Source organism: Schistocerca serialis, chromosome 4, assembly GCF_023864345.2.
Source record: "Schistocerca serialis cubense isolate TAMUIC-IGC-003099 chromosome 4, iqSchSeri2.2, whole genome shotgun sequence".
In the NCBI taxonomy this organism is placed as follows: domain Eukaryota; kingdom Metazoa; phylum Arthropoda; class Insecta; order Orthoptera; family Acrididae; genus Schistocerca; species Schistocerca serialis.
This window is the reverse complement of record NC_064641.1, coordinates 818,439,546-818,456,557: the sequence shown is the minus strand read 5'-3', so window position 1 is coordinate 818,456,557 and position 17,012 is coordinate 818,439,546. Positions and strand designations below refer to the sequence as shown.

Sequence of the window (17,012 nt, the reverse complement as noted above, 5' to 3'; positions counted from 1 at the left end):
AAGGGAATGTCTAGCCCAGGTGCCACCATATAGCCTACTGCTCTCAAATAATACTGAGGTTTCCAATGAGTTTAAGCAACTGTGTTGCGTGCCCTCATTCCATGAAACACTGCAGAGAGATTTGGAATTTAATCCAGAACAGTGGCATGATATCTGGTGATCAGAAACTTTATGCCACCACCTCTGCAAATGCTCCCACACATGTAAAGGTGCTCAAAATTTCTTCAATCACAGGGATTCAAACTGACTATCTTCAAGTCAAGCCCCATAAGTATCACTTCTATCAGGACCAAAAGGCAAGATTTTAATCCACCAGGAAGTTTCATGACAGTGCACACTCTGCTGCAGAGTGAATATCTCATTCTGGAAGATTACACTGTTTCGCAGCATGCAGAGAGTCACTGGGGGCATGCCTGTAGCAGTGTTTTGCAGAGTGTCGATGTGGAAAATAAAGGAACCGCTGTGTGCACAACATTTTTCCAGTAACAATGAGGCAGAAAAAAAATTTTTCTGAGTCAAACTCAGGACTGCTACAATCATGGCATAGAGCAAGTTGTACATCATTAGCTGAAAATGTGTAAATTTGTAGGGAGATTAAGTAGAGAAGAATTAATAAATCTTCAAAAGTTGAGATTTCTATCCACCCAAAGGTACAAATCTTATGTGACTTGGCCATCCCTTTATATGTCACACATTCAGTGGTGGCTCACCAATGTCAGCACACATGCTGGTTGGTAAAGTGCTTCCTGCTTATTCATTTTAACTAAAACAGACACATTTGACACCACATCTGTTTTTTATTTTGACCTCTGAACAGGCATAAGCCTCAATATTAAATAAAGAGAAGGGGAAAAAGAACAAAATTGTAATTCAGTAACAGCATTTAATATTTCAAAAAAAGTTATATCTGGCCATGACTGTAAACAATGAATGAAATAAATAATAACATGCTACTACGCAACATGGTGATTGTGCATACAGTTGCACAGCAAGAAATGAGTTATCTACATAGACTGTACACGAAAGATTTACATATTTGACACAAACAATACACACATACACACATGCTCATATATGTATATATAACTATATTAAGTATAAATAATCTTACTTGACTAGTACTGAAGGATGATCACATTAATTAAGCCTATTCACAATCTCTTCACACACATTTTCCACATTTTGTCACATTACATCACATCTTCTTACAAGAGAACATTTCTCAAATAAATGTGGAGAAAAAATGATAGGCATTAAGAGAAGCAAAAAATTAGGAACAATGTCAAGTGATAAATGGAAGAATATTTCAGCCACCAAGTTTTGTACAAAAGAACAAAGCAGATTAAACAAGACGTAAAAAGCATTGCATTAAACACTTTCAAGTAAACTAGAATTGTTTTTAGACTGCTGATATTAGGTTTCCCTGAAAATAACCATTTGTCACACAATCATATTGCTCTGTGATTTACAAATAAACACACAAATCTTGCACAAGAATAACAACCAATAAAATTTTCACATCACTTCTTTGTTTAAGCTGTAAGTTTGTAAATACTATGTCCATTCCTGCTGCTTATGAAACAGTTCTGTCATTCTAAGACCAATATACCTGTACTTCCCCTAGGTGATTACAACACAATATTCTTGATCATACACACAGCTTGTTTTATGAAAATATCGATTTCAGAGCCTTTGAATTATAATGCGGCTTACGAGTCTAAATACTTATGAACACAAACAGCACGTCCTCAAGATATTTTTTTTAAATATTAAATTTTTGAAAATTAGACTAATTTTAAATGAATTGTCAAAAGCATACTACAAAGTTTTGCTTTCCTCTATCTATACAACAGTAAGTGGATAATAGTGATTCTAAAAGGAAAATTTCTTTCATGTCCCAAAAGTATAAAATCAAAGACATATGTATAAATTAAACAAAAATGACAGAATGTCACCACACATACCCTACAGTATATACTGAACTAGCCACATACATTTATAACAGTAACAACAACAACAATAATATTGTGAGACTGTATAATTCTTAGCATGTTGAAAAATGCTTAAAAATTCACAGTGCCGCATGCAGTTTCAGTGCATGTAATCATATAATGGACATCAAAAATGTGCTGTTATATTTTCAAAGCCTCTTTAGAGGACATAGCAACTAGTGTGTGAGTGCAGTAATACTGAAGTATATACAGCCTCAGAATTTTGCCAGGTTTGTTGAAATCATGTGTTCTGACACAGAGATTCAAGTTTCAAGAAATGGTTTGGTGAATAATATGGTACAATTGTATGTAGCCATGAAGAGAATTTCAAAACCTCCCTTCTATAATCATAATGAAACAGAAATGTCTAACCTCTGTATGGCAAAAAGTTTATTTCTACAGTTGCCAGGTGAGCTAGGAGTAAAAATAATAAAAGAACAAAAAGGAGCAGCATTCAATGTAGTATCATCAAATAAAGAAACAAATAAACGTATTTCTGAGGAAGATAAATATTATATTGCTTGAATACAATATTTTGCTTTGAAGCAATCATAATGTGCTGTATGAGAGTGTAATTGACTAGGAATTATAGCTGATTTAGTACTACATGCAAATACTACTGTATTTAAATTTTGAGCAATCCCAATAAAGACACTTAGAAGTGCAGCTACTAATGAATTTAGCTGCACCAAAGAAATTGGTATATTATTATATTTGTTGGAACATGATAATCTTCAGGCACAAATAATTTGTGTTCTTTAATATTGTGAATTACTGCATAAACAAACAAACCTAACAAAATTCTGAAAGCATACATTATGTAAAACATGTATTGCAAGCTTGTAAAGAGACAAACTCAGTATGTCTACATTTTGTATAAAGCTCAAGAAATTCAATAACTACAGAACTGGAATGACAAGAATTTATTGTAGTTTCTTTTAATACTAAAACCCAGTAGCATATAAAGCAGAAATCAAATGAGGTTGAAAGTAAAAATAATACCAGTTAATTCAAAAATATTTGTTTCAGATGATATTAATTACAAGTAAACATGTATTAGCATATTTGCAAAAGCTGTAACTTGAAAGAAACATGCAAAGTATTCCATCTCAAATTTGTCAAGATTGTTGGCCCCTTGTTGATGCACCTCTCTTATTTGAAATGAATACTTAAAGCTGTTCCATTTAGAAATCTGTGCTGAATAAAATATGTGGACGCAACATAAATTTAGTTTTCTAAACACTTTAATGTCATTTATTTGTTTAATTTTTAAATATATATTCAAGGCAAGCACTGGTTGGCCGGAATGCGTAGCAAAATGTTTTGCTGATTCAGCAAAGGTGACAGAGATAGCTTCAATTCTTGAGCTGTTAACATCTCTTGTCAACAACTGCAAAATTTCAGTGTACAACAAACATTTTTTGAAAGTCTCTATGTGACATATTCATTTTATATGAAATTACTCAGCACTTATGCAGTAAATCTTTATATGAAAATTCTGTGATAATGCAATCAACTACATGAAGCATTATCTAAGGAGACTAAAAAAATCTGCAGTCAACTAATTTAGGTATCCTGATAAAGTTTTGTAGTTGTGTTTCTGTCTCACAGTTTCATACCACTGCTTACAGCATAAATCTTTACATTGAGAAATATCTCAGTCTATGTTTAATATGGATATAAAAATAACTGCCGCATTATTACACTGTTTGCAGCAAAGTATTTAAATTTTTATGCTATGACAATGCAGAGAGCTGGATATTCATAATTAAAGTACTCACAACAAGAGAGAAGTATTCATTTATATGAAAGAAATGTTTAATATGAACATTTGCAATTTCTTTGCTGATCAAAAATCAATACATATAAATTTTTTGTGTGCATGCTCATAGTAAAATAGCAAGCTTTGTCCGAAACTTTGGGACCTGAGAATTGATGGGGAAGCAAGCTAATATATTTCTTATTTTTCACATTTCAAACAGAGGAAAAATTTACAATACAAAATAAATTTCTCTTGTAAAATATCTTAATGATTTTCATGTACACATTACATGGAACAGATCACTGACCATGCTGTATTTCATTTGCCACATTTCACTGACAAAAGATTAACTATAGCCCTTGGCTAAAATCTCCCATACAAAAAGCAAAGTACCAGTCAATGCACAAGTGAATTGTAACAGGCAAGATACTTGTTTCATTTTACACAAATATTAATTATGTTGATAAAATATCACTATTAAGTCTTTTAACCTCTTCCAGCTTTGGTAACTAGCTGTAACATCGTATATCTGACCTGTAACTGTAAGTGATATAACAGGCGATTCTACAGAAAAATAAAATACTAAATGCCACAAAACTCATAAAGGGAACTCTTCCTAAACTGCACATCTTAAATTACACACAAAGATGCAAAACTCAATAGCTAATGCAGCTGATTCAATATGCCTGAGAATTTAGTTAACCATGTGACACTGTTGAATATGCTGTTTCCAGCATAACAAAACAGACTTCACAACAAATCACACATGCTGTCCTGATGAGTAGCCCTCATACGGCAGCTTTCTTTGGTCACAATTTGCTGTATTTCTACCAATGTGCTACTTTATAACATTTTGGCATTTCATTCTATACCAAATGTGTTTGTCTCTTCAACTGCCAGAAGTAACTTCTCATAAAGTACTTCTGGTGTAGGGTATGGTGGCAGGTCCAGACGGTTAAAACATGTGTGAGCCCTAAAACATAAAACAAATCTTTTATGTACAAAAGAAAATACACACTGAAAATTATTTTTACAAATAATTACAGTTTCTGAAAGTGAATAAGAAGGAAGAAAGATGCTTAGTGTGAGACTTGCGGCAACAGTAACCTTATACTAGAACCTCTGCCATCCCCACTATTTTTAAGTTCACTAAAATAACACTGCAGAGTTCATGGCATTTTATTGATATCATCAGTTACAGTTAAAACTCCTATAATGATGGCAGAAAAAAAAGAGCTGCAATGAAACCACATTATTAGATAATGACAAATTTTATGAGCAACACAGAACACGGACTTGATAGTAATGTATATTCAAATATGTATTCTTGAATAATCAACTCACACATTGCCATTTCAACATTAAATGACCACACCAGTAAGGGATATGAAGAATATTCAACGGCAAAGTGATAACAAAGTAGAGAAGTGACACCAACAGAACTTTCTGAGCTGTGAAGCAAAGAAATGGATGGTAAAACAGGAGTCCTACCAACAAATGGCATTTGAGAAGCACCTACAAATAATGAATACTCACAGGTAGCATTTACAAAATGTACAAAAAATAGTCTCCTTGCGCATCAAAGTCATGTATTTCTGTTCTCCAAACACCTTTTACATCAAACAGATAAAAACCTTTTTGTTCTAGATCTTATGTATAACTCAGTATTTCTGATGGCTGACTCAAACTTCAGTATGCTGAGGGTCTTGCCCCAAAGGCCTTCACAGACAGCCACTATCCCCCAGACCTGGTCCACTAACAGATCTCATGTGCCATTTCCCCTAAAACCCCAAATCCTTCCACCACCCCCAAGTACCAGCCATAAAGAAATACCCTCTTTGTCACCAGTACCAACCCAGACTAAAACAACTGAACCACATTCTTTCCCAGGGTTTTGATTATCTATCATCATGCCCTAAGGGTCACCCTACCCAAGATCCTTCCCAACCCTCCTAGAGTGGTGTTCCATAACCCACCCAACCTCCACAAAATCCTAATCCATCCCTATGCCACTCCCAATCCTAACCTCTTACCCCGAGGATCTTATCCCTGTGGAAGACCCAGATACAAGACCTGCCCAATACACCCAACCAGCACTTCCTATTACATTCTTGTCATGGGTTTGTCTTATCTCATCAGGGACTGGGCCATCTGTGAAAGCAGCCATGTCATTTACCAGCTCTGCTACAATCATTGCACAGTTTTTTTTATATATATATATTGGTGTCACTACCAACCAGCTGTCCACCAGGATGAATGGCCACTGCCAAACTGTGGCCAAGAGCAAAGTAGACCACCTGATGGCAGAACATTCAGCTGAACGTAACATGCCTCATTTCAATGGCTGCTTTGCTACCTGAGCCCCCTGGGTCCTCCGCTCCATGACTAGCTTTTGTGAACAGATGGGAGTTATCCTTACAATATATTCTCCACTCCTGTAATTATCCCAGCTTCGACCTATGGTAAGATTCTGTCCCCACACCCTCTGCCCAACAGTTTCCATCCCCCTCTGTCCTATCACATCCCACCCTCTTTGTTTGCTGCCATTTGCCAATGCACCCGCTCATGTTTCCCCACTCCTCATTTTCCCCACAACCTCCTGATGCCACGCCTGTTGGCATTCCAGTCCCTGCACACTCCCCCTTACCTATACACTGCTATCCCTTCCCCTTTCCCACCCCCTCCAGTTTGCTGCTTCAATCCCACAAGATAGTTACATTCTAGTCCAAACTGCCAGAGTTGGCAGTTATGTGTGCGTGAGGTGTGCTTGCTTGTGTGAATGGATGGTGTGTGTGTGTCTCTTTTTCTGACAAAGGCTGTGGCTGAAAGCATATGTGTAAGTGTTTTAATTATGCCTGTCTGCAACTTAATGTGCCATCTTTATGGTAAGTAGCAATCTATCTTTTCCTGTATTGTTGATGATATTCCTACCTGCAGTTTCCATTGTTTGATTCATATGTGGTTATATGACTTAATGCAATGTCAAAGCCTGTGTCTGAAAGTTCTAGGAGGGATATGGGAATATATTATAATTCTAAAATGACACTTTGTGAATTAAACAATGATTTATTGTGTAATCACTTGAAGGGAAAAATATGGGTAGGCTGCACACCAATCTACAATGCAGACTGAGTGTGACACTCTTATAACTGAATGTGTTACAGGGACACAAATTAAAATGACAACATGATGTAACTACTGGTATATGAAAATTATGACAACTGCTTGTCTTGATCTCATGCTCTGACATTTATAGCCAAATAGGTCTCAGATGAGACTGTTTAGAGCATACTTCTACTAAGGTTTAGTCTGTTCATGTATCTTGCCAAAATCTTCAAGCCCTGTCAGGCTAGGATAAAGTTGCTGGTATTGCCATGTGAAAGTTCCTGGAAATTCAGTAGTCTGACCCAGGTGAAAGACTATTGGGACTGAGGATAATCAAGCTGTGGCTTCAGACCATGGGGTTTGCCCAGCTGCTTTTGCATCCCTATCTTGACACTTGAAGTTTTGCTAAACAGACAATAACGTGGACCTTAGAAACAGTTATGGACAATGACTTGCAGATAGTTTAGTGATGTTGGAAGAAAATCTTGAAGAGACAAAATGATGCATAGTAGAGTTGTCAGAAATTTGGGTGTATTACTGAAGAAGAACACAACACGGAGTATATTCAGGTGTAGCCTTTATTGTAGACAAGAAAATTAAAATGAATAGTACAACTGAAGGAATTTTGATTAGAACACAAAGGTTTGTCCTAAAAATAAACAAATGTTATTCTATGGAAATCAAATCTATGCAAAAATGTTCTTGCATTAAGATAAGGAGGTAAACTTCTCTGATGAATTACAGAAATATAAACAACAGCAAATATCGCTACAAGAGGATAATGAGGGATTTTAATTTGAAAAAAAGACATAAATTAAATAAAAATTATTCAGTGGGAAACTCTGGATATGCAATCAGAAATGATAGAGATCACGCATTATTAGAATTTGGAAAGAAAAATGTCATTGCTTTTACCAGTTCTTCCAGAAAAAAACCAATAGCACTACAAATGAACCCAACTATTCAGGATGTTACAGTACCTAACCACATTTAAATTGCAAGTAATCACAAATTAAAATGAAGACAAGAAAATAAAAAACTATAGATGAGAAAAAAGGCTCATTAGGGATGAAGAAAAAATGTAGATTATGGAAATTTATTTAAGAACAGGGTATTACATCAGACTAAATATTATGCTTATACTACATCTGTTTAACAAATGTATTTTGGATAATAACAGATTATGCTTGCGTGAAGATAGTGAAAAAAAAGGAACGTCAAATGAAACAAGGCATTTAGTAAAGAAACAAAAACAATAATATGAACACAGCAGAGTAAAGACTCTTCAGTGATGTCTTTGAGATGGTGTGAAAAGATATAATGAAAACTTGATAAGTGAAGAAACAGAAAAAAATAAGACCATGGAAAAAAACATAAACTTTTGTTGGGTAGACATCAAATTTCATCAGTTAACATGACTAATGGCACAGTAGGTCTAACTAGCAATAGAGACAAAACTGTAGGAGAATTTTAAGACTTCTTTAAGTGTTTGCATAATTTAAGAGATGGTTTGCAAACACAGACAGTTAACAATGAAAATAGTGGCATCCAGAAGTAAGGCTACATATTTTGTATACAGTCATTTGAGATATGAAAATAGGAAGGACACCATGACATCATGATATTTAAATAGAAATGATTAAAGCTGCAGGAAAAAATACAAAAGGATTTTACAACATTATTTAAGAATATCTGAGGGCAAGAAAATTCGCTAAAGTGGAATAACATTGTAACTGTTTGACTTTAAAAGGAAGGAGAAGACAAGATATATAATACAGATTTCTTGGCCTCGTCTCTAATGTACATGGTACTCATCTAATTATCGAAATCTTTAAGGAAAAAACATTGATTTACATCAGGCACAGGGAAGAGCAAGCATCACAGGTGGATGTAGCACAAAGGAATACTTGCAAGTTTTGGACAATATCATAGAATAGGGTAATGAGTATGAATCACCACTTTGACTAGGATTCTCTATACATTTCAACAACATTTGTGCTAACAGCCCTTGAGAAAGTATGCGTCAGTTCAACCTATGTCAGTACACTGAAGAATATATATGTGTCAAAGCTGCAGCTTCCATTAGACATTGACAGGGTAATGAGATATTTATAACTGAAAGAGGTGTTAGAAAAGGAGATTCCACATTGGTAAAGTTTTTCTCAGCAGCTCTAGAGAAAGTTCCAAACTGGGAAAACAGAAAAGGAATGTGAGTTAATTGAACATGTTTTTTGTCACTGAAGACACGATACTTTTTGCCACTAATGCAGATAACATTCAATAATGAGTGGAGAGAGTTCATAGAGCTAGTTTGAAAGTAAGGTTGAAAATCAGTTACATAAAACTAAAACAGTGTACACAGTCAAGTCACATTAACATGACTACCACCTATGTGTGACATCAACTTGCAATAACTACTCACAAATGGCAGATGGCAGCACTAACAGTGGAAGGTACATAAAGTGTGTCGGGGGACACAGAAACAGTGCAGCTGTTGTTGTATTATAGGAACACAGTGATTTATCTTACATCCAAAAGGGCATGATCATTAGCTTTCAGACCAAGGGTGGAAGTATTTCTGAACCAGGTAAGTTTGTAAACTGTTCATGTGTTGCCATGGTTAAAATATATTATGCATAGCTAAATGGCACTATCCAAAACAGACATCAAGACAACTGTGCTGCACCAGGGGCCACAGATGATGGGGTGAACGACGGCTGCGGAGATGTGCATGAATGAATAAACATGCAATTGTTGAGCAACTGACTGTCCAGATGAATTGAGGGGCTATCAACAGTGTCTTCTCAATGACCATTCAGTGAACACAGCTGCATATGGGCCTCTGCAACAGGCATCTGGTTCATGCACACATGCTGGCTGCTATTCATCAGAGATGAATGCAATGGGCATCCACTGAGAGGCAACAAGTAGCCTTCTCAGATGAATCGTATGTTATGATATATATCAGACATATGACTGTTGGCATGTATGGCTTGAAACATCTGAAAACGCACACCCTGCAACGATCGCTGGAAGGGTCCAGGTCAGAGGAGGGAGTGTTATAGTCTGGCATTCCCTGAGTGATCTTGACACTATGGAAGGCACAATTGATCAACAAAAGTATGCATGTATCCTTGAGGCCACGGCTACCCCTATATGCAGTCTGTTTTTCTTCAGCACAATGGCATCTACCAGCAGGACATTTAATGTGTCACACAGCTCACAGTGTATGTTCATGGTTGAAAGAGCACTAGGATGAGTTTAGCAATTTACCCTGGCCACCAAACTCCCCAGATTTAAACCCAATTGAGAATCTGTGGGACCACCTGGATCAGGCTGTTTGTGCCGTGGTTCCTCAACCAAGAAATCACACAGCTGGCCATGGTACTGGAATTGGCATGGCTCCATATCCCTGTCAGTACCTCCCAGAGACTCAATGACACTTTTCCTGCACATCTCACAGCAGTTCACTTTGCAAAAGGTGGTTATTCAGGCTTCTGACAAATAATCACATTAATGTGACTTGACAGTGTATAAACAACACATTATGCAGAAAATGGTACAAATTAACAATGAAGTCAGTAACGCAGTTGATAAGATTAGGTTAAGTGAAGTCAATGATTGAACTGACAGCAAATGAAATAAAAACAGAAGAATACAATGGAATGAAGCGCTTGTTGTAAGCCAAAAAGAGCCTTCAAAAACAAGTTTTTCGTGTGTCTGAAGGGCAATGTGCATGCTACTAGTTTTAATTTAAAAGCAGTGAGATAGAGACTTTTAATGCAAGAGACATTCAAAACCTAAGACATCCTTGGCAAGCAATGGAGTGATGGATGTTGAGAATGGCTAGACATGACAGAGGACAGGCTGAAGTCAAAGGCATAACATCATCCATAATGGAAATGAAACAGGTAAATGACACATGTAGCAAGGTGAATGGATAGTAGATGGAGAAAGATACTATTTTGCTGGATTTGAAGAGGTGATATAAGACCAAGAAAATGGCCTAATGAAAGGTGAGTGGATGACATTAGAAAACATGCAGAAGTGACATTGATGCATAAATGTAAAAGTCTGCAGAAGGCCTTACTCCAACAGGGGATATCAAATGCCTCACTATGATGATAATGATGATGATTACGATGATGCAGATTAACAAAAAGTATTATTTTCAAGAATACTGACTGTCCTATTTTAGAAATACTAAGAACAAAATTTTATGTTCATCTAACAGCCACATGAATATCATTACTTGCTTTAAAACTATCATTAATACCAGAAAACTTCATATAACACGTATTAATTTATGCTACAAAAAGGTGAGTGTTAAAGACTAATTGCCTCTTTTTCTGTTAGTTATGCTTTAATTGCCTCTTTTTCTGTTAGATATGCTTTGTAGTTTGTATCTGTATCCTCATGGCTCAGTAAACCTCCATAGCTGCAGTAATGTGAGTGAATGAGACAAACAGCAAATAATAAAAGTGAACAAAGAATGCCACGATTTTACAAAATGAAATGTTTATCATTATATTAATGGATTCTAAGTCATGCCTGTCTGTGTGCCATTGAATAAATGTGATTTTCATTTTGTTGGAAGCATTAATTTGTTGTGGCATCTTCAGTAACCAGAAATGAGAACTTTCAGTTTGAAAGCCATAGACAAGTTGATGTAAGAAGGCCCCTGCCAGCAGCACTGTTGCCATCTTCCAGCTGCATAACACTAATAACAATGAAACATTGCCACAGAAATGTATACAAAATCATATTTCACGATTGGTAGAGGTACAAAAGTGAAGCTGCTCCACCCAGCCCATTGTAACAGTCAGTGATCCTCTTTTCTGATTTGAATATAGGAATAGTTTTCTCTGCTTTTAGTACGTTAATCAGTTGTCCTGGAATTTCGCTTATTGAAGGTATGCAGTGGCCACTCATTCTGTCTCTATGTAATTTTGATGCGTGAGTCGTTTCACTTAGAATATCTACTGTAATAAAACCTAGTTTTAAATTAAATTAACTAGATTACTGTCAGTAATATGTGCATAAAACCTCCAGGTCAAAGGAATAGAGAATGCAACAGCCTGGCATGGTTTAAATGATGGCAACTCAAAGAAATGGAAAATGATATCATTTCAGCCATCACTCTTCTGCCTACTACTGATGTAAGGAACAACTTGGGATGTCCAAAAGAATGTGTCATAGCAAAAACTCACGAAAAATTAAGCACTGCAAAACCTGGACAATATAAAAGCAATTGCCATAATGGCTATATACTGAAGAGGTCAAGAAAGCCATGCATGTTAAAAAGCAGCTATATCAGAAGTTCCTTACTTCTGAGACAGAGCAAAATTGTAATTATTATCACAAAGCTAGGAATACAGCAAAGACAGCAGTTGTGGTGGCAAAATCAGTCCTCTCCAGTCAAATCAGTGTTAAACTTGAAACACCAATTGTAGATCAAGAAATCTATCAACTTGCGAAGCAGCATCATAGACAAAGAGTGGATACAGAAAAATTCTGTGGAATCAGTGCTGAAGAAGATAAACATGTCACCAGAAGGAAGCAAGGAGCAGAGCAATGGTGGCCATATTTTAAGAAAAGTTGCAATGAGGTGTTTCCACATGTTCCAATTCCAGTGTTAACACTTGTACAGGGACCCACTGCGCCAACCACTAGGAATGATGTAGTTGGTGCATTGCATAATATGAAAAATGGAAAGGCAATGGGACCAGGGAACATACCTGCAGATCTGTGGAAATCAAAGCACTGGTTTTCAGCTGAATGGTTAACAGATTTCTTCAACAAAATTATTGAAAGATCCCACCTTATTGTACATGTAGCACAAAAGTTCCATTTTAAAAGTAGAGCGGTAGCTGAGCTGAATGTAGCAACTGTTGCCCAATATATCTTCTACTACACACAATCAAGGTCTTGGAACACCTCACTGATAAAAGATATCAATCTCACCACCAATCGATGTGGACTCGTAAAGGGCAGTGGGATGACAGATGAGATCCATGCTGGCTGAAAAACACTATAAGATGTCAAAGCACCTACACCTTGCGTTCCTCGACCTTGAAATGGCATTTGACTGAGTGCCACATGAGTAGCAAGGTGCTCAGATTGCTCTACCATGACTCAAAGAGCCAGATACAATCTGGCAATTTTTCTGTTTCTGTAGAAGTTCATCAGGGATCTGCTCTCTTGCCTCTCCTCTACATCACAGTCAAGGATACAGTCACAAGAAATCTTCAGAAAACCACAACCTGGACATCACTGTATGCTAATGTGCTATCGATGTGTGATATGTGATTTATTCATCTCATTACGTACAATTTTTCAAATCATTTGATTTGATGTACAGGAGACATGTCAAGTTTACAAAAGAAATTTTTTCACTTTTTTGAGAGAAATACAAAAGTTTACATTATATTTTACATTTCTAAGTAATAGCTACACATGTACATAAAATAATACATGTAATACAATCCCTGTGTTCAGACTGTGAAGCTGTCCTCAAATGAATTCATCGACAGAATAATAACACTTTTCCACCAGAAGAGTAAAGAGCAATCTTTTCAGTGAACCAATCTCCATTTTAAATGTATTACTGCCTTTTATTTTATTGAAAATGTTTAATGCCATATACTCTGGCATTTGGGCATAAAGTTTTAAACAATGTGTTGGAAGTTTGAAGTTATCTCTGTGGCGAGTGCTGTAGTTGAGGTCAAAACGGAAAGTGACTAGTGTATGTTGATTTCTATATAGGAACACCACCATCTCATATATGTAAAGTGAGGGCATAGATAGTATTTTTAAATTTTTTAACAGTGGTCAACAGGATTCCTGTTTTTTTGCAACATACATGTTTCTAATTATTTCCTTTTGTAATAGTAGGAGCCTAGTGACATTTGCTGAATTTCCCCAGAAGATTATGCCATAACAAATAACTGACTCAAAGTAGCAGTGCTAAACTATCTTTCTGGTATCCATGTTTGTGGCACCTGACAAAATACACATTGCAAATGCTAAGTTGTTCAGTTTATTTGCTAAGTAATCTATGTGTACCTACCAATTTAAATTTTTGTCAAGATTTAGGCCTAAGAACTTCACATGGTTTGCTTCTGTGATATCCTGATCATTGCAAGTCATCTTTATTTCACTCCTTTCTACTGATTTAGCTTCAAATTGCATCATTTTGGTTTTAGTTACATTTAGTTTTAGTCCATTTTGATAGAACCAAGATTCAAGTTTTTCTAAAGTACACTCCTGGAAATTGAAATAAGAACACCGTGAATTCATTGTCCCAGGAAGAGGAAACTTTATTGACACATTCCTGGGGTCAGATACATCACATGATCACACTGACAGATCCACAGGCACATAGACACAGGCAACAGAGCATGCACAATGTCGGCACTAGTACAGTGTATATCCACCTTTCGCAGCAATGCAGGCTGCTATTCACCCATGGAGACGATCGTAGAGATGCTGGATGTAGTCCTGTGGAACAGCTTGCCATGCCATTTCCACCTGGCGCCTCAGTTGGACCAGCGTTCGTGCTGGACGTGCAGACCGCGTGAGACGACGCTTCATCCAGTTCCAAACATGCTCAATGGGGGACAGATCCAGAGATCTTGCTGACCAGGGTAGTTGACTGACACCTTCTAGAGCACGTTGGGTGGCACGGGATACATCGGACGTGCATTGTCCTGTTGGAACAGCAAGTTCCCTTGCTGGTCTAGGAATGGTAGAACGATGGGTTCGATGACGGTTTGGATGTACCGTGCACTATTCAGTGTCCCCTCGACGATCACCAGTGGTGTACGGCCAGTGTAGGAGATCGCTCCCCACACCATGATGCTGGGTGTTGGCCCTGTGTGCCTCGGTCGTATGCAGTCCTGATTGTGGCGCTCACCTGCACGGCGCCAAACACGCATACGACCCTCATTGGCACCAAGGCAGAAGCGACTCTCATCGCTGAAGACGACACGTCTCCATTCGTCCCTCCATTCACGCCTGTCGCGACACCACTGGAGGCGGGCTGCACGATGTTGGGGCGTGAGCGGAAGACGGCCTAACGGTGTGCGGGACCGTAGCCCAGCTTCATGGAGACGGTTGCGAATGGTCCTCGCCGATACCCCAGGAGCAACAGTGTCCCTAATTTGCTGGGAAGTGGCGGTGCGGTCCCCTACGGCACTGCGTAGGATCCTACGGTCTTGGCGTGCATCCGTGCGTCGCTGCGGTCCGGTCCCAAGTCGACGGGCACGTGCACCTTCCGCCGACCACTGGCGACAACATCGATGTACTGTGGAGACCTCACGCCCCACGTGTTGAGCAATTCGGCGGTACGTCCACCCGGCCTCCCGCATGCCCACTATACGCCCTCGCTCAAAGTCCGCCAACTGCACATACGGTTCACGTCCACGCTGTCGCGGCATGCTACCAGTGTTAAAGACTGCGATGGAGCTCCGTATGCCACGGCAAACTGGCTGACACTGACGGCGGCGGTGCACAAATGCTGCGCAGCTAGTGCCATTCGACGGCCAACACCGCGGTTCCTGGTGTGTCCGCTGTGCCGTGCGTGTGATCATTGCTTGTACAGCCCTCTCGCAGTGTCTGGAGCAAGTATGGTGGGTCTGACACACCGGTGTCAATGTGTTCTTTTTTCCATTTCCAGGAGTGTATTTTTGGCTTCTTCTGGAATATTTTCAGATACCTCGTTTTCAATTAGAACTGATGTATCATCAGCAAATAAGACTGAATGAACATCAATAGCAAGTGGTAGGTCATTTACGTAAAAAAGAAACAGATAGGTACCCAATATCGAACCTTGTGGGACTCCTTGGGGAACTGTTTTCCAGTCTGATGAATAATTGGTTCCATTTGAAGTTAAAATTACTCTTTGTTTCCTACCTGACAGGTAAGAGCTAAACCATTTTAAAGCAGTGTCACTGGCCTCTGAAGATAAGACTGATCTGCAGTCTCAAGTCCAAACCCGGAAGAGCAACCTTGCAGAAGTAGGTCTACAACTAAACCTAAAGAAAACAACAGTATCTCACCACAAATCTAAATGACCCAGATACCATCAGAATCAATGGTATTGATTTTCCAACAACAAGGGCTTTTAAGTACCTACACTCAGTAGTTGCTGAAGATGGAAATCTCGGTGCAGAAATCTCTAACCACCTGAGCAGCACATGGCTCAAATGGCGCTCTGTGACAGGTGTACTCTGTGAGTGGAGGAGACCAAATAGGGTCAGGTTGAAAGTATGCTGATCTGTAATTTGTTCAGTTGCACTGTACGATCCTGAATGCTGGCCTTCAACAAAAAAAGTGGAACAATGACTTTCCGCCATAGAAACAAGGATGCTCAGGTGGACATCTGGATTAGCACTGCATGCTCACATCACAAATGATAAAAGTTCATAAGTTATACAGGGTAGCATCATTGGCAGACAAGATTAAAGACAGTTATGATGGTATGGGCACGTTCATAGAGCAGACACAACAGCAGTTGTTAAGATTGATTTTAGTTTGAGAGTAAATGGTAAACAGCCTTTAGGACGACCTAGGCATTGATGGCTTGACACACTACACAATGATCTCAAGATCTCAGGCCTACACCCCCATCAAGCACAAGAGTGGATAAAATGGTGACAGAGAGCCAAAACAACATACCCTGCCAGAGTGTGGGACAAATGTTCAGGAGGAAGAAGAAGAGTTTCAGTAAAGATAAAGTATACTAGCTTATTCTACGTATAATGTAAATCATTACCTTGGAAGTGAGTTTGGCTTTCCCCACTTCTCAATGCAAAATTTCCGTGGCCCAGTACTGCCCCTCAGTGCAGCAAATCCCTCATAGGGAATGCTAGATGTTCCCGTCACAAACTGCAATAATCTCAACCTCTGTTCATTTGTAAACCTCTCTATTGCTGCCCAGAACCACTGCATTACTGGATGGTTATCATGATACCCTGTAACATAGTGGGAAACATCATTTTAAAATCTAGTATTATCCGTGTGACACTGAAACGCTTTGTAAAATATGTAAAAGAGTAATTCACAAAATATTGACTCAAGTATGATAATATGATAAATACTCTCTGCATTTACAACTAACTTTTGTTGTATTGTTGTATACTCTTGAATGCACA

The 17,012-nt window shown here is 38.2% G+C and overlaps 1 protein-coding gene across 1 annotated transcript in view; it reads right to left on the bottom strand.

Annotated features, from left to right (window-relative positions):
* Window positions 1-869: 869 nt before the first annotated feature.
* The window catches only part of LOC126473410 (E3 ubiquitin-protein ligase HECW2-like), a 210,555-nt gene continuing 194,412 nt past the window's right edge, over window positions 870-17,012 (bottom strand). The window contains exons 12-13 of the mRNA XM_050100432.1: window positions 16,634-16,832; window positions 870-4,726 (exon numbers count right to left, since the gene is read on the bottom strand). Of these exons, the coding sequence (XP_049956389.1) occupies window positions 4,615-4,726; window positions 16,634-16,832 (311 nt within the window). The 3' untranslated portion in view covers window positions 870-4,614. The remainder of the gene's footprint in view (window positions 4,727-16,633; window positions 16,833-17,012) is intronic.